This window comes from Lagopus leucura, unplaced genomic scaffold (assembly GCF_019238085.1).
Source record: "Lagopus leucura isolate 7727_CA_CO unplaced genomic scaffold, USGS_WTPT01 Super-Scaffold_100004, whole genome shotgun sequence".
Classification (NCBI taxonomy): domain Eukaryota; kingdom Metazoa; phylum Chordata; class Aves; order Galliformes; family Phasianidae; genus Lagopus; species Lagopus leucura.
The window spans coordinates 48,229,780-48,250,533 of NW_024962264.1; the positions used below are offsets into that span (position 1 = coordinate 48,229,780).

The window sequence follows — 20,754 nt, forward strand, 5'->3', positions numbered from 1 at the left end:
TTACTCCAGAAGGAGTAAACTTAGAGGAGAAGAGAGAGTGAGATGAGGTGAAGGGAAGCTGATTCTGGGGCTCAGTAATGAAGCCAGCATGTTACACCTAGCCATGCCTCTACTGAAAGGTGCACTGATTGTAAGTATCATGTACCAATACATCAAAACCTGGGACTAAAAATTAGTCCCAGGTTCATTTACTGGATAGCCAACTTGACACTTCAGGCCTGGGATGTAGTGTTGTCTCTTTTTTTTTTACATATCTCCAAGGTTCTACTGAATCTCCTTTCTTGTACTGAAGGAAGGTTCAGGAAGCAGTGGTTCTCTCCTATAAACTGTTTCAGCATATTAAAATAGGGAAATTTGGCTTCCTTCTTTGGAAGCTTTCAAGTTGGTGTCTAACATTGTCTCACAAATGCTGTCACTTGGCCAGCTGGAAAAGTACCATATCCTTTAGTATTCTGGTTATTGAAAAAGAAGGAGGAGAGCGGAGTAGTTGTCAACAGCTATCAGATTAATTATCTTCATTTTCAAGGTTAAAAAGCTATGTGGAATGCATAATGGGACCAACAGTATATAGTACTTATACCTTACAGCATTTAGCCACTTTCAAGTGCAGCTTTGCTTGTCCGTGATACTTTCCTTCCCCACAAATGAAGTTCTGTATTTAAGTCAAGCTTTTCAAGAACTTATTTAGTTCAGTGCCAAAATTACTACATGGCCTTGAATTCTTGTGAGTGCTGGGCATCCAGCACATCCAGGAAAGAAGGAATTGGATCTGTTTCTTCTTAGACAGCATCAACAGATTTGTTTATTAAATTCCAGCCTGTTAGTCCCATGGAAATCAATGGAAAGCTTTCAGGACAGCAAAGGTTGCCACTTGAACATAATTCATCCTGCCAAATCTTGTGCATGGCACACAGGAAGGAAGGAAAAAGTCTCACTGGACTCTCAGGGTATATTTAGGCTGTGAACAAACATCCTGCTCCAAGTGCATCTGCATGGCTGGAAGTATTGACTGCCAGCAAACTGTCCTTGACTGCTTGTCACTCTCTCCTGTCTGCTGGTAGAACAGCCCATGTTTGTGTTCCTTGCCCTGCTTGCAGTGGCTGGCTCAGCCACTGCAAAGAGACAGGTGGTGTACATTAGCCATACTGGCTCCTTGTCCATGTGCAAGACAAGGTGTGATTCCAGGAGCAGCTCCATGGGCACCCGTGAAAGAGAGTCTCTTAAATGGAGAGGAGTGCTTAGCAGGGACATGACCCACCCATGTCCAGCAGGCAAGCTCTCAAGAGCTTCAGTGGTGTGGCTTGTGAATGCTCACTGAATGCCCCAGGATGGGACATGGGACTCACACAGCTCATCCCCTGGCTGCTGCCATAGCCAGCCAGCAGCAGCCACGGTGTTGGCATTGCCAAATGATGTTGGTGCTGTTTGTTCCCTCAGCTCCCAGAAGTGTATTTGGGGGCACTGACTTTCTTCTTTCATGTTTGCCAAAAGTATAAAAGCTGGAGCTTGAGAACACTGCTTTTACTGTCACTGTTACAGCAAAGCAAAGCAACCCCTCTAAATGAAAATTATTGTTACTGCATGTGTCATGCAGTTTGGGAAACAGAATTATTTGGGGCGTTTGTTTTTTATAGATCAAGGATAAATCCCCCTTCTAGTATGAGCAGGTGTAATTTCATTGAAGCAAACACTGTCATAGTCCTGTCCAAATTCTTGAATTTGGCAGTATATCCTATCTGCCTTTTAAAGAGATTTCCCTGCTGGCACTCAGCTGTAGTCACGTTGCAAACGCGTTGTGTTGCTCTGCTTGGGAAAACTGGGAGGGGGAAGAGTCCTGTGTGCTTTAGCTTCCCCAAGAGACTGCTTCTGTTGGAGTGGATTGCTCTGGGAAGTTTGCAGGCTGGAAATACACCGTGCATCGGTGAAACCACATTGCAGAGGGAGGAGAGGGCCTGCTTGGCAGGTCAGAGTGTGCAAATGGTGAATCCAGTGGGAAGGGAGGAGAAGACACACCCACCTCGGTGGAGCTGTGCCCTTCGGGGAGCACCTGCTGGCTCCCAGCTGGAGCAGGAGCACAGGCATGCACAGTCCGTCAGGAGTGGGGAGCTGGCGCGATGCGCTCCGGCTCAATGCAGAATGAATGAGCTGCTGTTCTCGGGGTGAAGCGTGAGTGCGTGGCTGCATCGAGCACACTGCATCAACCAGCTCCTGGATACACGCTGACGGCACCGGGCAGCGCCTTGAGTTGGGGGGCTGTGTGTGACCTGCGTGGCTTGCGTTGCTGTTGGCTACAAGAACGAGGTAAGAAACTTAAAAAGTGACATGAAAAACCCTCAGCCCGCCCTCTCCCCGCCCCCCCACCACAGGCAACAGTCTCATGGTAGGATTAGCCTTTGTCTCTTGCTGTATTTTCAAAGCTACGGTCCGTTAGTCTAAAGCCTCTGTGTGGGTGCCTGTAAGGCAAATCACAGCTCCTGGTGTGACAAAAGGCAAGTCAGATCTCTTTTCTCCAAGAGCTGCCACTTAAAACCTTCGGAGAGCGCCGTGGCTGGGCTGTGTGCTGAGCGGTGAGTGTTTGATGCTGCTCTCCCTCCTTTATCCCCCCACACACTGCTCATTTGAGCAAGAAGCTAACTAATGGATCTTGATGCTTAAGGATCTTGGTGGGGGATGCTATGTATTCAGCTCAAAATTTCATGTTCTCAAGCTAGCTGCAATTTACTGACTGCATATTGGCCAGTCTGATACTGTAGAGAGTGATCATCAGCTGTTTTTACTGATAATGTTGCATTAATAACCAAATAGATGCTGTTGTTATGAAAAGCAGAAACCTTGTTTACTGCAAAAGAAGAAACTTCCTGTATTTTTCTTCAAACAGTGCCTCCATAATGATTTTTGAGTAATTCCCAGCTAACTTCTAGTCTGCTAGTCTAGGCTTCTTTAAACTCATAATTGCCAATGGAGATTGTTCAGTTTGAAATTTTTGTAGAGGTCCAAAAGTCTTTGACATTTTTAAGGGCAGAAGTGTTACACAGTGTGTAGGGATGCATGCATGTAAAAATATATTTTGTTGAGGAGAAACTGTTAATAGCATTTCTGCAAAAGAAGAAACTTCATGATTTAAATGTAATATATTGCCTTGAGGTCTCTGCTTTGCTTAATCCTATCTGTATTCATAAAGAATTTGCAGCAGGAGAAATTTCATTGATTTGCTAATTGATATATAGCTTTGAATCCTCATTATGTTGCATACTGAGGGAAGGGAAGAGAGACAAGCACATTCATCTTTTTCTTTAAACTCAGCAGCTTTGCTCTTAAATTAGGTCTCTCTTACCTTATGGAACCTCATTGCTCTCCTGTGCAGTAGTTTTTGCTTTCTTAAAGGATACTAAACATTACTGACTCTTGATATTTGTCAGTGAAATATATGAAGTGTTTATTCTCTTAGAACTATGGCTTTAATTATGTTTTTGTAGCTGTTGCTTCACAGTTAATATAATTATAACAACTTGTGAGTGAGGAAAATACTATTATTTAGCCCTGGAGCATTTCTCAGTAAGAATGGGCTTATTTGTTTTCATAAGGATTTAGTGGGAAGAGAAAGATCCTGTGGTTTTATTAAGTAATACCAGTTGGCTTTTTTTTTTTTTTTTAAGTACAGATTAGTTTTCCTTTCTACAATAACAGATGTATACATTAGATATCTCTATGTATAAAGTTATCTTAAACATCAATCAGTCGAAATACAGATGAAGGTCAAATGAGTTGTGGGGCTAGTATTTTAGATAACGAAGGTGTGTGCCTATTAGATGTCTCTGCTGTTTGTTGGGTTGTTAAGAGTCTGTTGGATGTCCTGTTCAGCAAGCTGTTCTGGTTTGCCATTGGAGTTGCCTGTGTTTCATGACACGAAGTAAAACTGTGTTACTGTGGACAACATTCTGATCTAAATGACATCAGAGTGCCTGATATTGATTCAGCTGCCCTGTGGAGCTTTGATTTGTGGCAGAGTGCGGACTTTGCTCCACTGTAGTTTAAAATAGGTTGAGATGAGTGAAGTCAATCCAGGTCAAAAACTTAAATTTAACAATTCTAGATCAGGGAATGTCAATTCGTTAATAAGCGTTCAGTTGAATTTCCTCATATTAGAAAATAGCTGCTGTGTTGCTGAATTTGGTTTGGTATCTGCCAAAGAAAATAACATTCATTTTTCTTGTACTGTGCTGTAATATTAAAGGCTCCTCTACATGCTTTAGGAAGTTTCCAAATTGATATGCTAGACTATGTTTGTGTCTGAATTGAATCATTCTTTCAAAATTAAAACAGAAAACCTCATACCCAACTGGTAGATCTCAAATGATGGTCTGGTAATTTGGGGAAGAGGTGGCCTGCCATTCAGAGTTCGGTTCCTACTGCCAGAAAAAAATGTACATTTTCCCTACAAGTCAAACATAACATTTCCCAAGGAGGGGGAGAGCGATGGTCTGCGGTGGGTTAGGAAAGTCCCCCAGGAAAGGAGATGCCTGGGGTGGCCATCTGCTGCATGAAGCTATAAAGGACACATCTCTTTCATCACGGTTGCTGTCATTTAGTGTGCACAGGTGAGGGAAACAGTGAAGAAATGGTGAAGTGACCTGGGATTGCTCTGTGATTATTTATGGAGAGGGCTTGAGGAGCAACAAGGAACCAGCTTGCCTGTCAGGTATCGATGTAATGTGTAGCACCCAAACCATCAGTGTGATTTAAAAATTCAGAGCCTCTAGTCTTAAGAGTAGAATTCAATTCTTTCAGAATGTGAATTCATTTAATGTGGCAGGCTGCCTCTTATTTTCTTCTTTAAAAATAGAACCCGACTGGGTTATTACAGTCTTCATAATATATGAAGCAACAGAAGGCTACATGAAGCCTTCAATTTTTAAGCAGAAATCTTCTTTGCTACCAGTGGTGAATTACTTAAAAATTGATGGCACAATCTGGCCCCCAGCAAACAAGGGATTTCTGGAGAGGGTGCTTTGCTCTGTCTTTGTGCTGTGGTGAGAGACACAGAAACACAAGGCATGTTGGAATAGTCTTGATACCCTTTGGAAGGCAAAAGTCCTTAGGATCATGTATAGAAAAGGTTAAGGATTTACTGAACCCTTCAAAATATTATAAACCACTGCCAATTTCCTTTCAGTGAAAGCAGATCTATTTCCCTAATGGCATGCCTAAGTGGAGAACAAAATCATTCTCTAAGCAACAGAGAGACTTTCAGATATGCAAAAAATGAAGGTTGCTCCCTTTATTTGTTCAGGTTACATTGTTGAGGTGTAAGTAAATTTTACATAAACATTTTGCTGCTTGGAGTGCTACTGTACTTTGTAATCACAAACCAGGAAACCAGAGTAACACCTCTTCTGTGCCTCAGCGGCTATGCATGGACAAGTATTCACAACTGTAGATAAAGAAGAAAGGCTTATGCCACACATCATTATTTTTATCCAAGTAAAATGTGTTTAGAAATAAAATCCCCAGTAACTGAAAGCAGAGAAATTTCAGTTGGTCATTATCACGAGAGAGGCTGCCAGTGCTGACTGCTGTGTGCAGTCCCACATGAGCTGTCTGGGGACTGTAGGACTTGTGGTGTGGGTGACATGTGGTAGCTGTATTTTTTTGTTGTTCAAAAAAGCCAACTGAGGAACATGCAGTTAGCCAGACTCCAAGGGAAGCTACAGTAATGAAGATACGTAAAGTGTTAACCTCTCGACACTGTTAGCTGAACGTGTCAAGTCACAGAAGTGGTCAGGCTATAGGTTTAAATTCACTCTGTCAGATTCAGGAAGTACTAATGCTTGCACGCGTAGCATCGTGCCTCTTTGCTCCAGTCTGTCTCTCTTCTGAATTGCTGAGCCCAAACAGGTTGCGGAAATTTAGGTAGGGCCTCATGAGCATCAGGTGGAGGATGTGGTTTGCAGAGCAGGCTGTTGCCACTGAGCCACACAGATTATTCACCTGCCAGTAGAGCCTGCATTACGCTTCAGCTTGCCCAGGGGTGCAACTTGCATGTTACTGCTGGGCCAAACCCAAGGTTTTTGGGGATAAATAAGAAGGAAGTGTCCATTGGGCTGTCCCTGGAAGGGGTGCTCCTTTCTTGCATCTCTGGCTGCTGGAAGGTCATAGGCTGTTTTTCTCAGAGGTCTTGGTCTTTTTCCCTCAGAAATGAATCTCAAATGCTGCAAAGCAGTCCTCACATGATTCTCTAGATATCATCTCCTCACATTATTGTCAGGCTCTGGCTTGACCCTTTTAACTCAATCAGTGTAGAAAAGAATATAGAGCACCATACTGAAGAACTTACACAGCTGCATTTAGGGCATTTCTGGCACTTTGAGCCATCAGTATAATCTGTCATGAAACTGAAAACTTTCCGTGGCTACTTCTTAGCCTGGTGGTGCATTTCTTTTAGTGTTTTGTTTGGGGTTTTTTGGTTTTTTTTTGTTTTTTTTTTTTTTGGCTTGGTTTGGTTTGTTGTTTTTTTTTAAGCTTAAAGATAAATCATTCAACTCTATTTGTATTACCAGAATATAAAGGGAATGCAGGCAAGTAGTTTTCTGTGTGAAATTAATTCATTAATTACAAAGCACTCTGTGAAGAGCTACTGGATTAATTTGAAAGCTGTAATTAACTGGTTAGAAGCAGGCTGCATTCCTGCTTGATGTGCTTGCATCCCACTGTGTGAAAGTCCTACAGCCACAGCCCAGTCATTCCTCAATACCCAGCAGCCTGACTGATCATATTTTTCTGTCACCTTTCTGCATTTCCTTCTCTTTTTTTCTGTGTCTACTCCTGCAGTTACAACGCTGTTTATTCTGTACAACTGTACATTGCTTAATGGTAGAGGAATTAACAGATTTTCCTTTAAGAGTTTCCACCAGCAGGTCATGTTTTGTATTTAATTCTGTTACGTTCAAAATCTGCTAAGTCTAAGACATTTCTTCTCTCTCTTTTATTTATTTTTTTTCTTTTCCTCCTAAAATACATTGTATCTAAGTTGCTGAAAGATTTTTCCAGTGTTAAGCTTTGTTCTGAGAAGTAATCGCTGTTTGTCCAGTTTCATATGAAGACAGTGATTAGTGCATGGAGAAACTGACTATATTCTCCTGGGAAGCTAAAATAATGCTACTATGATTATCATTATCAAATTAGCATTGAAATGCAGAATCCAGGGCTGTCCATGCTCAAAAAATCTTTCACTATTTGCAATATTGAGATCTACTTTTAGCATCTTAAATTATCAAGTGCTCACGAGAGGCATGGTGAAATCTTTACTGATTCTGCAAAGCCAGTAGAAAGCCCATGGAGCTGAAGGGAAGGTGTGAGCAGGGTTTTGGTTGAGGAGATCACTACAGGTCACCACTGGATATTGAAAAGGAGAAACTGCCAAGTTCACCACCTGGAAGGAAGCAGAGCAGAGGGCCCTGGGTTATTTCTTCTTTGTAATGAGACTGAGGTTCATGTTTCCATTGTAAAATATCTGAGAATGATCATTGCAGAAATACAGATGCAGTTCTTGTGTCTGACTTAGCTGCTTTCACTAGCTGCCTTGTAGAGTGTGTTGGGCAATGAAGATACACCACTGCTCTGTAAATGCAGAAAACAGTTACGCTAAGATGAAGGAGTCCTTAAGTAGGAAAAAAAAAACATTACAGGATCAGAAAGTAACTATAACAATTATTTAAATGGCTGAATCAAGCCTTTATAGAGTAATTTGTCATCAGCTTCTCTCAGGAGCAACCTCTGTTTTCTTTTGACAAGGAAAATAGGTCAGAGATGAATTGTGTTCTAAAAGCAACTGTATGCCAGCAGCTTAAGGAGCTGCAGCCTTTCTTTCTACTGGGAACTTGGCCTTCTGCTTAGAGCAAATGAGTGAGTCCAAGAGAAAAAATAAGCCTGAATTTGTTCTTAAATACAGAGGTCACAATTTAGAGACTGCAAATGAAGAAACAAACAAACAAAAAAAATTATTAAGGGGCAGGAAAAAAAACTGGTCACAAGGTTTCATTAGAGAAAGATACGTTCATACTTGAGGCCATTTTCTGTGTGCTGAAAACTGTGTACCCTGCTCTCTGGCAGCGGAGGATGGCAGCCAAGATTCCAGAGCAGAAGAGCAAAGTGGTCTTTCTTGCTTGCCTCAAAAAAAATCATAAATAAATAAGCTGGGGGATTCTTGAGTACACTTTTTATTTTTTGTGCATACATTTCACACTATTTTTGAGAATAGTCCTAGCTCACATTGGCTATTTGCATTCTTAATGCCTGCTGGTAGTCTCTAAAGCATCCCAAAATTTGGCATCTGTTTGCTTAGGTATGTTGGAGTTTGTCCACAGTATCTTACAAGTTTGATCAATGTATAATATGCACATGCTCAAGAAGTACCAAAAGAAAAATACTACAAAAGTATTTGAAGGAAACCTGGGTGAGGGTTAATGTTCTGAAGTATCTGTATGTTGTTGTGCTACCTTGATAAAACTGGGAGATGTTTATGATCAAAGCATTAATAAAACCAGAATCCTTTTGCCAAGGTTGTTAATTTCTATTGGCCACCTATGTTTACTCTTGTGACATAAATGCATAACTTAATGGAAGTAAGGTTAAATGAGGGAGGATAAGAATCATAACATCTAGAGCTTCAGCAGTTCTTAATGTCATGCACTATGAACTGTATCTGCCAAGCTTACTAATTTTGTTTCGAGGTATTGAAAGGGGATTTAATGTGTTTGTTTTTCCTTTACAATCTAGGTACTAAAAGGGCAAATATCTCAGTAAAATGTGAATTTGTTCTCTAGGCAAATATGACAACAGGATTAACTGTGCTTGAATATTCGTATTTACTGAATGCTTTATTTTTGATCTAAAACAATTTAAGGGGTATGTGTATGTGTGTGCGCTATGTTTCTAAGGTGTGAATATGAAATCTTAGTAGAACTCCATACTTCACAGTTTTATATTTTCCAGGTGTAAAAAATGGGATTTCTAGAGGTCCATAGAGGTCTCCTTTGCGTAGATACTGTCACTAGCTCTTCTCAAATGTCATTGCTGAAGTAGACACATACTTCTCTTAAGCCTGAAGTTTCGAGCTCCTGGCTATGACGTGTTTTTTTGTGTGTTGAAAAAGTGTATTTTAAAAATACAATCCAACATTTCCTTTAAACGTTATTTAAGTGCCACCATTTTGCAAAAGGCTCATGGAGCTGGTATCCAGCAATTAAACCCTTGACTGTATACGTATGCATCCATGCACAGCTTCTGCTCCCACAGTGAATGGGTGCATTAGCTAACCATATGCACATTTAGTTAAAACCTGACTTAGAAAGCCTGCTTTTATTCTGAATCTACTCATTAAGCCATTTCTAAGCAACAGATCCATTTCTGTAAGCTTCACAAACTCATTGGAGTGAGATGTCTAACAGGAGTCAGTTCCCTTTCTTTCATCATGCCATCTTTAGTCCTGCCCTTAAGTAGGAAGGGTGATTTTTCCGCTTCACTACTTTTTTCTCAATCAGAGCTAAGTTGGATGATGTAGGATCCCACAGGTTTGTGTACTGTGCCTGAATGATGCTCAGGTGGTCACTAGAGGTGAGCTCTTACAAGAGCTGAGTTCTGTAGTGCGTGGGGAGAAAGGGGAGTAGAGGATACTGTTTGCAAGGACCTGTTGGAGGGCTGGACGCAGAGATATGCTTTGCAGCAGATGGCTCCTCAGCACGTGTCTTACACTAAAAGTTGTGGAAAGTAGCTCTCCTCTTGAGAATGGTGTTTACCTCCATAGGGACAGCACTGCCATGTGCGTGAAGTGCTGTCATGCTTTCAGGGAGGGTTGGGGAGAAGCAGGCAGCAGCCTATCTAGTTTCCCAGTGCGGTTACCCCTTTGTGGAAATGTCATGCAAAACCACGTACTGTCTTTAGCTGACACCTCCACACGAGTGGTCCTGTGCTTTCCTTTGCCCCACCTGAAGCAAGGCCAGCTGGTGGGGAGCTGTGTCCCAGCCAAGGGGCAGCAGCCCCCCCAAGCAGAGGAGTCTGTCCCTGTCCTTCAGGAAAAGGGTGTACAGAGAGTTTGAGTTTGCTGCAGTGCTTCAGGGATGAGGGTGCCCAAGGATTTTGTACTTTTCATATCAACTCAGTGTCTTCAGGAGGAGGTCACCCAGGCTGTGACTTCTGCAGTGCATGTAGCAGCACAAGTGAATTCAGAGCCTGAGCTCGTGGAAAAGGCATTCAGAAAACTCATGCAGATCTGTATACTCCTTCAATTTAAACAACGTAAAGTGTTCATGGTCTGAAGAATTATTTGTTTGTTTTCTCTTTGCCTTGTTTGTTTGTGTGCTTTAAGTAGTGTCATTTTGGAAGGAGGATTCATGCACTTTGTGTATCCATTTATGCTTACCGCTTACTACTTCCCTTTTCTGTGTGTGATATTTTAAGCTCGATTACCTCCCGGTGCTGATATGTCTGTCCTGCCTCGATAAACTCAGCTGATGCTTGTTGGCTTCATTGCATGTTGCCAAAAATACAAGCTTGAGAGCAACGGGATTCAACCAAAATAAGCACTGAAGGCAAATAGTTGCAGGACACCTAGATACACTGTGCTACAAACAAATAATGAATATTAAATGTACCGCACATTTCAGCTACTCTGTCTCATCTTTTGCTGGAGCTCTGTCTGTGTGGGTGTTTTCTAACTTGCTCTTTCTCTTTCTTCATGCTTTCGTGGATTCAGAGAGAGGTAAATGATTTTCATTTTCCCATTATTCTTTGTGTTTATCTTTTCAGCATGCACCAAACAGTGCTCATATCAGTTTGCTTGTGAATACTGTCATTCGGAAACTTAACTGCAATGAGGTGCATTTATGTCTCTGCCACCTTTTCAGCTTGCTATTAACAGTATTGTCAAGTTGAACTGTGTGTTTTTTTCCGTATCTCAAGCCCTCAAGTACTAGAACAATTTAAATTTATGCTATGCAGTGGATTTTGTTATTGACTTCTGATGTTTGAGTTTAGACACTATCATTCTGTGTGTTCTGAAATGAAGGAAAATTCATTATAATTTTTTCTTTAAGAAAAAAAAGTTATACTGCCTGCTGGGGACTTTAAGAACTAATTTTAGCAACAGTTCGAAATGTTGACATTTAACTTCCAATTTTTGGCATTTGATTTTTGAATGCAGCTGGGTTGGTCACTTGTCCTTGGAGTCAGATGAAAAACTGTCACCAGCACGTTTGATTTGTTTGGGTGCACAAAGGAACCCTTTGGGATTCCTGACACCGCTTCCCGCTGGTGGGAGCGCACACAGCGAGGCATTGTAGTCCCGCGCTCTGCAGCGCAAGGGCTGCAGCCACGCCAGGGCCTCCTGCTCATGGAATCATGTCTCGTGGATGTGGCGCGGGTTTTGTTTGCTCTTCTAAATTGTAAGGAGTTGGTGCTGGGACTGCGTGGAAGGAATGTAGCTGAGAGATGCAAGCAGATGCTCAGGTTTGCTTTGTGGAATATAATGAGAATGCTTTCCAGGCTTGACTGGTTTTTAATCAGTTCTTTAGGCAGAGTTGGCCCAGGGAAATGTTTGAACTTCCTTCATTATGGCTTTGCAATCTAATGTAGATTTCATGCATGTAGGAAGTGATGATCCTCCCAGACTAACACTAGCAGAAGTGTGCTGCAAGCAGATTCGTGGGTAGTGTCTGTGCATGATTGCTTGTTCTCTGTCTGCATAATAAAGAGCAAAGGAGAACTAGTGAGCACTGCTGATAAAGAGATTCTCAGTGAAGAGTTTAACTGTTCTAGCGCAGTCTGCTCTCTTCTTCACTGAAATGTGTGGTAGTGCTTTGAGCTCAACTTGATGTATGTCTTTATTAAATCTTCACATATTCCCTATAAACAAAAGCCTACATCTACCAATTAGATCTGGAAGATAGAAGTGTTGTTAAAAATATCTAAATACTAATTTGTCAAAATAAATTTGCAGGATCTCCTGCAGAGAGGCTGTTTAGAGGTTCATAGGCATAATAACACGTTCATCTATTTTTAGGAAATTTAGCATTCACAGAGTGCTAGACTGGCCATCCTGAGGAGTTAAACCAGCAGTCTGTGATGCTACCAAGTAGAAGCAGCAGCTGCAATGGACTTGACAAGTAGCTTCATTTGTGTGTTTTCTCCTTGAAAATCATGCTGTGCAGGGTAGCCTCCCGCCCATGCATATTTCATTAATGTTGTGAAGCAATTAAGCAGAAAAAAATTCACCGTGAAAAATTGGTGGCAGTAAAATGTCAGTGGTCAGTGTCTCCACTGGTTTTCATAGGATCTGTTGCTGAAGGTGTGACTTCATTTAAGTTTTTGTAAAAACCGGGCTGAAGCCTAAGCTGCTGCTCCTCTTGTTGCCTTGCGGTGTCTGCCCAGCAGCTGAGCAGCAGCTGTGCTCCACTGGGGATGGCCTGTGCCCCTGGCCTTACTCTTGCCAGCGCCTCGCCAGCACTTTGAGATGGACTGTCAAGGGCAGTCTTGGTGGTGATCCCAACAAACGTGATGGGCTGTCCTCCTTGTCTTGTCCATTAAAACAGTATTTTAGCCATGTGATCATGAGATGAGGCTAGCAAGGAAGACTGGCATGGAACAAAAATCTTAACTCTGTGGTATTTGTTGGTGCACTTTGTTGACACGATGAATAGATCAGGAGAGTGTGGATATTAAGTCATACCTTGGCGTAACTCAAGACCTCGACTCGTGACGTGGCCATGTAGATCTGTGTTTCTTTGAAAGGGTGGAATGTAGACCTTGGTATTAAAAAGGGGCATGGTTTATAGCATCCTTGTGCCTGGAGAGGCAGTGGCAGCAGGCATGTCCCCTGCCCTGCACAGTGAGGTGGCAGCCAGCCTTGGTACATGGGGAATGGCTTCTGCAGCTGTGTCGGGTTCAGGATGTTGGAAGGAAATTGGAGTGGAAATTGTGCAAATAGTTTCAAGCCTGGAAGTGCTGGGCTCCAGAGGGCTGGGTTTTGGACATATTGGTTTGAGGAAGGTTTTAACAAACTAACTTGGATGTGCACAGAGCTGTGACAATGATAAGACATCAAAGAGTAACTGGGAGTCTGTGTGTTTTAGGGTTGCCAGATTAAAGCCTCTGAGTATTGCACAAAGCTAGCAAGTGACGTTGTCAAGAAATGAAGCACACTCAGCCTTTCAGCAGAGGATAATTTGCACTATGCATTTTATGCATGAATTAGAAAAACAAGCTACATTGTTCCAGTGCCCTTTCAGGAGAATTTAATAAATGCAGAACTGATTTATTGCTTCAAGGGTACGCTTTTTTTTTTTTTTTTTTTTTTTTTTTTTTTTTTTTTAAAGTTCTGTGAGGATTGAAATAAGAAATGACTCCTAGAAGTCTCTGCTTCAGAGAGGATCTTAACTACCTAGGCCAGAAACTCATGACCAGGATGTGTATTGGTGGACCTGCCTGCTATACTGGGTTGGAATTGGGCAGCAAGAGCTCTGCAAGCTGGAGCTGTTGGAGTAAAGAATTGCAAAGCTTTTGTACATTTTTAGAATTACCAGAAGATCTTTAAATTTTTGTAATGTATCTTTACTGCATGGTTTCCTGCACCTAACCTTGCTTGCCATTTGTGACATTAGAATACTTGTGTCTTGGAAAAAGCCTCTTGAAAGAATGAGCTTGTTGGTGTTAAAATTTATCCCCTTTTCTTCCGTATGACCTCTCTCGCTTTCCTTGCTTTTGTCCTTCTCTGCTCATTTATTCTGCTGTCATGGACACTGTGTTGTCTATCCACTGTGTGTGAATGGCAGCCTCCTGCCAGACGGCTCCTGACCCCACTCTGCCATTGTGGCGGCTGCTCTCCCCCTTTTTTCTTCTTTCTCTTTTTTGTCCACAACCCTCCCCTCTCCCCTTTCTCCTTTCTTTTCCACAAATCTCTGGGCAGCTGTTTGCAGTAAAGCGAAGCAAAATCTGAAGATTATGAGCTCAGGAGCCTGTTTCACTGCAGCCCAGCAGGGTGTGCTCTTTGACCCCACAGGAGCAAGATGTACATACAGTGCACACTGTTACATAGAAATAGTCATTTTCTGGAGGCACTTTTAGGTGAATTTGAATCAGTTTTAAGCTGAGCCTAGAGGATATCATTTTCTTCTTCAAGGATTCTTGTTAAAATTTGTGGTACATAAATCTGCAAAGCAATTTACGTTTTCCTGCATATGTATTATTTTAATACAGTTGTTCTAAATACCTGCAATTCAATTATCATTGGTAAAAGTAAAAATTTTCTTATTTCCAGATTCAAGGCTTTTTTTTTTTTTTTTTTTTTTTTTAATAAGGGTTAATACAATTCTACAGTCCTCTGGAAAAGTAAGAAAAGGCAGTGGAGAATGTGTTGTTTTTTCAGGCCATACTTAATTGGGATTTCTCCTAGGACTGTAGCCTAATAGTGGCAAATGGCCATGACTGCTATTCAAACAGAACAGCATTAGCATAAATCACATTTAGTGTGATTATATTCATCCAGGGTTGAGCAGCTAAGTGATGCCTAGCCAGGTGTTAAATAGGTATGGCTATCTAAGTTCTAGTCAATTACTGTAGACATTTGCCAATTAAGGAGGGTAAAGGAGCAAATAAAAATGAAATTCCATTCCACTTAGCACCTTACATTATCTTTGCAGTTCTCTAATTGCTTTTTAAAATGTCTCTCGTTGTATTTTAAACTATTCAGCAGAGCCAGTCTTACCTGCTTGTGCAACAAAATGCACTTTCTATCTGTTTTCTGGCTTTTTCCAGGCTACTAATTTACAACAAGTTCCTATGTCCTGAAATGTACTAGTGGATAAGGTACTATATGTGCAAATGGTTAAAAAAATAAATCCTGGCCCTTCTCTGTAATGCCATACCAACAGAAACGATCTGCTTGTGCTGTGAACTTGAGAGAATATAGAGATGCAATACACTGTTCTTCCACTAAACGTCATGCTGCTCTCCCCACTGACATGAAGGGAATTTTACTGGGAGCTGTGGTTTAAATCCTGCTAATTTCACATGTGCCCACATCCCACGGAGAACGGGAAGACTCCATCTGGATGAGATGGGGATCTGTTCATTCTGTGCAGCTTTGTATCCTTCCCTGGATTTCTTAAAGGCTTCTCAGTTTATTCTTTCTCTTGTTTTCCTAGCAAGAAGTAAAGGCAAGGGAACAGTGTGAGGAGGTATTTGCCCTTTTCCATAAATTTCTATTGCAAGCACGTTACTCAGCACTTCTTCATTATTGAAGGGACTGGTTGCCCATAAATCTCACTTAAATGTTAATCAGCTTCAAGTGAGCTGCTGTGGAATGAAGGTTTACAGAGTAAGCGACCCAGAAGGGATCTGAAGTAGAAGAAGCATCAGAGAGCAGTCTTGGGGCTTACTTGGTATTCAAGGCTTTGGACAGATAAATTGTTGCCTTCTGGTCCTGTGTAGGGAAAAATAAAACTCCAGAGTTTTATTCTGTTAGCCACGGTTTTGGGAGCAGCTACTACAGAGTGATCAAAGCCATGCCCTTCTTCCCAGAGAGCTCTGCTCTCCCTGTGCTTCACAACACCAGGCTGCACCAGGTCCCTGCTGCCAGCCTGTCTCCTGAGATGCTTCTCAGAGCGTGGCAGGTAGGTGACTTCAGGAATTAAGGGAATCAGTGGTATTGTTTGTGCTCTGTCAAAACAGAAGTGGATGATGTGCTTGCTAATTTTGATTGATGACTTGGAAACAGCTGGTGCTGGCAGACTTGTGTGTGATACACTACCATTGGTTTTGAGGAGCTTGGATTTCCTTCTCTGCCTCAGCAGGCTTACAGATGATCATCTAAAGGTTTATGCATGTTCACAATTTCCATATGTAATTAGCTGATATACTTTGTTCAAGCTGTTCAGGTATTTAAAGTAAAGCACTGGTGCGTGTGTCTCAACCACCACTGCACGGGCTTTATTAGCTCTCAGCAGTCAAGATTGATGTGCTAGCTGGTGTCTCATTTGCTGCTGTAATTGCACTGTAATTTCACACAACCTGGCTTATACACGTGTCCTTTTAATTCAGGAATATTTACTGTAGCAGCAGGAACAGACTCCACTGTCTGAGGCTGAGGCCTCCTGGCTGCATGGTACACACAGCATCTCAGCGAAGGGCTACTTTTCCTGCTCCTTCAGGCTGATGGTGCCTGAGTAGGATTTCACAGAGTGAAGAAGGCATTTCCTGGTATCCCTGGGCAAATGCCAGAGCAAGCAGTAGGAGCATGAAGACATCTGTGGTGCAGAGTGCTTCCTGACGTGTGTGAAGGCTTTGCCTACCAGCTCTGTCATTTCACTGCTAGGCAAAAGTCAGACCAGCCATTCATAGGCTGCTTGAACTTGGATTTGGCTGGCAATGTAATGTGTCATCCAAATCTCCAATACTTGCTTTGTCCCATCTTATTTTTATTAATGACAAGTTTCTAGCTAATAGCTTTTAAGCTACCAGGAGGTGCAAGTTATGCTCTGTCTGTGCAGCCCATCACATGTGATGGCCCGATCTCATCCTGATGCTTCACAGTGTTCCTTGGGCTCCGGGTTTCTATTTATTTGAATGGGGATCTGCACAGCACAAGCAATTCAGCAAAACAATGCAGGGTATACAACTACTCTTCTTGTAAAGGAACCCGTAAATCATTCATTTACACATCCTTGAAGGGCTTTTATCGATTTGAGGTTAATGCTTCCAAATAGTGATAAATAGCTATTGTCACTCCAAAAGAACAGGCCTTGATCCAGCAATGAGGTATATGCAGCAGGTTGCTTGCTTGTGCATCTTCGCTAGCCTGTGCCTAAGATCACAGCCAGCATGTTTGTTTTGCATGCAATTCCAGATGGAAATCTCTATTTTATTTTCAAAGTGTTCAGGAAGGAAGGAGCCCTTCTAAAGCAAGGCTTTGCTTGTGTAGAAAAAATGCTTCAGTTATCCCCAGGATGCTCAGTGTCTCGGTGAACTTGCAGTGCAGCAAAAGGGAAGAAAGTGCTGAAAGGCTCTTGTAGATTGTGGCTGAAGTACTGGGAGTGGGGCTGGAGCTGGAAGACGTCCAGGCATCTTAACAGACAACCTCTTCTGGGATTATTGCTGTGGGGTTTGCCACAAGTCATGAGTCATTGGATTAAGACATGCCTATGTTGTTACTCCAGCACTGTTCCTTTGTAGGTGCCTGTGTCACACATACAGGCACACCAAAGCAGAGGAAGAGCTCCAACCTGTCTGTAAGCATCCAGGCAAGGGGCAGCCACTTCTTTGTTGTGAGGATTCATCATGGACAAAACCTAGTGCTGCCACACTAAATACAGGAAATGTACTGAACTTCAGGGTAGTGCTCCTGCTTCCAGTGTGGGGCTGGAAGTCCAGCTCTCCAGCAGCCATCAGCATCCTGGTGTGCTTTCCTGTGCTGTAGAACCAGCTACGGGTTCCTCCTCTGTGAAAGGGTGAATTAGCCTCCATCCCAGGAGGGCCATGAAACAAATTAGCACTACAGGGAGAGTTATGAGCTCTTAGAGCAGAGACAGCCCTGAATTCAGTATCCAAATGGAACATGTCAACCCTGTGCTCATGCTTTGACTTCTTCAGAAGCACATCAGCACTTCAACAGCCTGAGAACGAGGAAGCACCGTACTAACTTTCAAAGACTGTACTCTGTTGAGGCGACTAGTTGGAACAGTGTAGAAAATCTCTTTCATAGGGAATCCTTATTTAACTTTTGAAAAAATAAGGTCATTTATTTAGGCTGATTACTTTGAGCAAAACTCAGCAGGTTCACATCTCCCTTATACAACCAGATCTCTAATTACTATCTGCATGTTTTAAACACTTTTATACAGTCCTTCTAAATGCATTCTTTTTCTATCTAGACCACCATTTGCCATTTTTCATTTTTTTTCAGCATTTAAAAGCTGCATGTGTTTTTAGTCTTATCCTCTAAATCTTTCTCCTTTGCCTTTAGTAAGTATGTATTTTTCTATGTATTTACAATTGCTTTTGGAGTTATGGGTGTTATGTTCAATAAATTGTTATGAAACTGTAATGAGCTGTTTAATTATATAGATTACTCATCAACGCTTATGTATTTTTTCATAGGTGTGCAATGTATTAAATTTGAAGATCTGCATTGTCTAAGATGTGTTTTATTCTCTAATAGCTGAAACATACACATGGTAAAGGACAGATGACTGCAGGTATTACTGCTTCTAATGTGTCAATTCATTTTGTTTGTGCAGAGACTTTGCATATGTGGCAAGAGACAAAGACACCAGAATTCTGAAATGTCATGTGTTTCGATGTGACACGCCAGCAAAAGCCATCGCCACAAGTTTACACGAGATCTGCTCAAAGGTAAGTGGATGCAAAGTCATCCACACAAGCCTGCTGAGAGCCTCAGAGCATAATACACACAGTCAGCCACCTCACACTGTTAGCTTTGTATCTCTGGCAACCAGAAATGAGACAAGGAGTTTGTAAAGGATACAAAGGAATGGGAATAGTGGGAGGATGTGCATTTAGATTTGAGGATGGTGATACTTGTATTTAATTGATAAGCATATATACAGAGAGTCGTCTTGTGTAATAAAGAAGTTGTGTGTTGAAAAGGGAAAAAGAACACATTCTTTTAATTAATGATCAGTGGTGGTGTGTAACTTTGTAAATAAATTAGACCTTGTTTGAATGGTATGCTTCAAGCAGGACAGGCATGAAAATAGTTGCCAGTGTTATGCTGCCCAATTAAAATAAATCAGGGAGAAGGGGAAGAGCTAAGCTGACTAACAGTAGAAGGATCTTCGTTCCCGTAGCAGCACTGTCTGTAACACTGGAGACAACTGTTCTCTTCAGTCATTTTACATTAATCTGCCAACATTCCCTAGTTATTAATTTTGATTTTCTTGCGTGATCAGTTCATGAGTGTCCTCAGTACAGCAATGTCTTGTAGTGCTGTGACAGCACATCCTTGACAGCTGAAAAAAATGTTTAAAAGGCTTTATAGGGAGATACTTAAGCCAGAGTGCTTGAAACTGTTTTTATTTCTTTTATTGAGCTATGGATTTGAGGCTGCATTCACCTTTTTAAGAATGTGCTGACGAGCTGCCCCAACTGGTGGTAGGGCTGGGAGTGGCAGGGGCCATTCTGGGTGATGCTGCACAGCATCACTGCAGCAGTGGTTCACTGGAGATGCCTGGACTTGCTGTCTCTCATCTTTCTCCTCCGACTCAGCTCTCACAGATTTTTCTAGCAAGTCTAGCAGGGAAAAACAATTTCTACAAAAGTTTCTTTTGTCCAGTAAGCACAACATCAAGTAAATGCAGGGGGTATCTGACTTGTGCAGTCAGAAAGGCAGGAAAGCTGTCATGTAATTGTGGCATGAAATTCCTGGCAATACTGGATCACAGAGTGACTGAACATTTACAGCTAATAGTAACAGAGAGTAAAAGAGAATGGTGCTGTTGAGCAGAGAGTTGTTCCTTATAATTCAGCAGTAGATGAAATCCTGATTCAGCAAAGCACCTGGCATCTGCTATCTGACACACTTGACCTCTTTGCTGAGCCAGGGCTTCTCCCTAAGCTAGCAAGTATCATTTTTCATCCTCAAGTGGGAATACTGCCATGTGTCCCCATAAAAGATAATACTTCCAAAATATGAAAACTAGCAATAAATAAATAAATAAATAAAAGGGAAGAAAGCAAAGATAAATGAAAAGATAAATTAGCCAGAAGTATCTTCAGACCAAGTGTCATTCACTGGAACTCTAGTCATCTCTACAGCTTAATTACTATCAACAGTCATCAGTGTTAAAGAAGCAGATCGCAATTTCATATTTTGGAAAACCTCCCTTAACTTCCCTGGGACCCTCCTCAGATGTGTATTTGTAGAGAATGATCATCCAAAGTGATTGTTTGGAAGTGTTTTCCTCTTTTGTTAGTATTGTGGGAGAGGAACGTGTTGCATTTTGCATGGAATTTTTAATGTCAGACGAAACATAAAAATGGAAGAAAAAATGACATGCAGCAGAGGATAGATCAGAGAGGTACATGAATAATGAACATACTTCTCTGTGTGTTAAATATTTGTTTCTTGCAATATTACTCCTCACAATTTTTCTGTTGACAAAAATGGCTGGTTTTTTAACTCTTCCATTCTTCTTTCATCTAGTCTTGAACAGCTCGTAAGTTCAGTATGTAGATAAGGAATGGTGAATAAGCCATGGGCAAGCTGAAGTAATTTATGAAGAATAACTTGTTTAGTCACGTAGTTTCTGGCTAATTTGGGAAATTAGAGTTCTAATAGGAGTAGACTGATACTTGGAGTTACTATTTTACAACATCTTTCAAAAAATGCTGCATTATCACTATCTTATTCAGATTATGGCTGAACGGAAGAATGCTAAAGCTATGGCTTGCAGTTCAATGCAGGAGAGGACAAACGTCACCCTTGATGTTCCTCTGCAAGGTACCATACATCACTGCTCATGCCCATGGGATGGGGCTATTTCAGATATGTTTTATTTCTGATGCTGTTTCTGACCAAAATGGTGCCTGTTGGTTGGAGAGTCTTTTAACCACTGTATCTGACTCTAAGGTGGTATTGTATTAAACATTTTAATGTATTGATCCTGTTCACAGTAACACAGTCCTGCTAAGTTATGTCAGTTTGCACATTGTCTTTTATTTTAAAATACAACTTTTGCAAACACGGTT

The 20,754-nt window shown here is 41.6% G+C and overlaps 1 protein-coding gene across 16 annotated transcripts in view; it reads left to right on the top strand.

Annotated features, from left to right (window-relative positions):
• APBB2 (amyloid beta precursor protein binding family B member 2) overlaps positions 1-20,754 on the top strand; it is a 153,502-nt gene that overhangs the window by 124,495 nt on the left and 8,253 nt on the right. For 14 of the 16 annotated variants that reach the window (XM_042870638.1, XM_042870637.1, XM_042870648.1 and 11 more), the window contains 2 exons: positions 18,285-18,399; positions 20,419-20,506. In XM_042870638.1, coding sequence (XP_042726572.1) covers positions 18,285-18,399; positions 20,419-20,506 — 203 coding nt within the window. Of the gene's footprint in view, positions 1-10,539; positions 10,757-11,325; positions 11,503-18,284; positions 18,400-20,418; positions 20,507-20,754 lie in introns of those variants that run through there. The other 2 variants (XM_042870653.1, XM_042870652.1) reach the window with 2 other exon arrangements.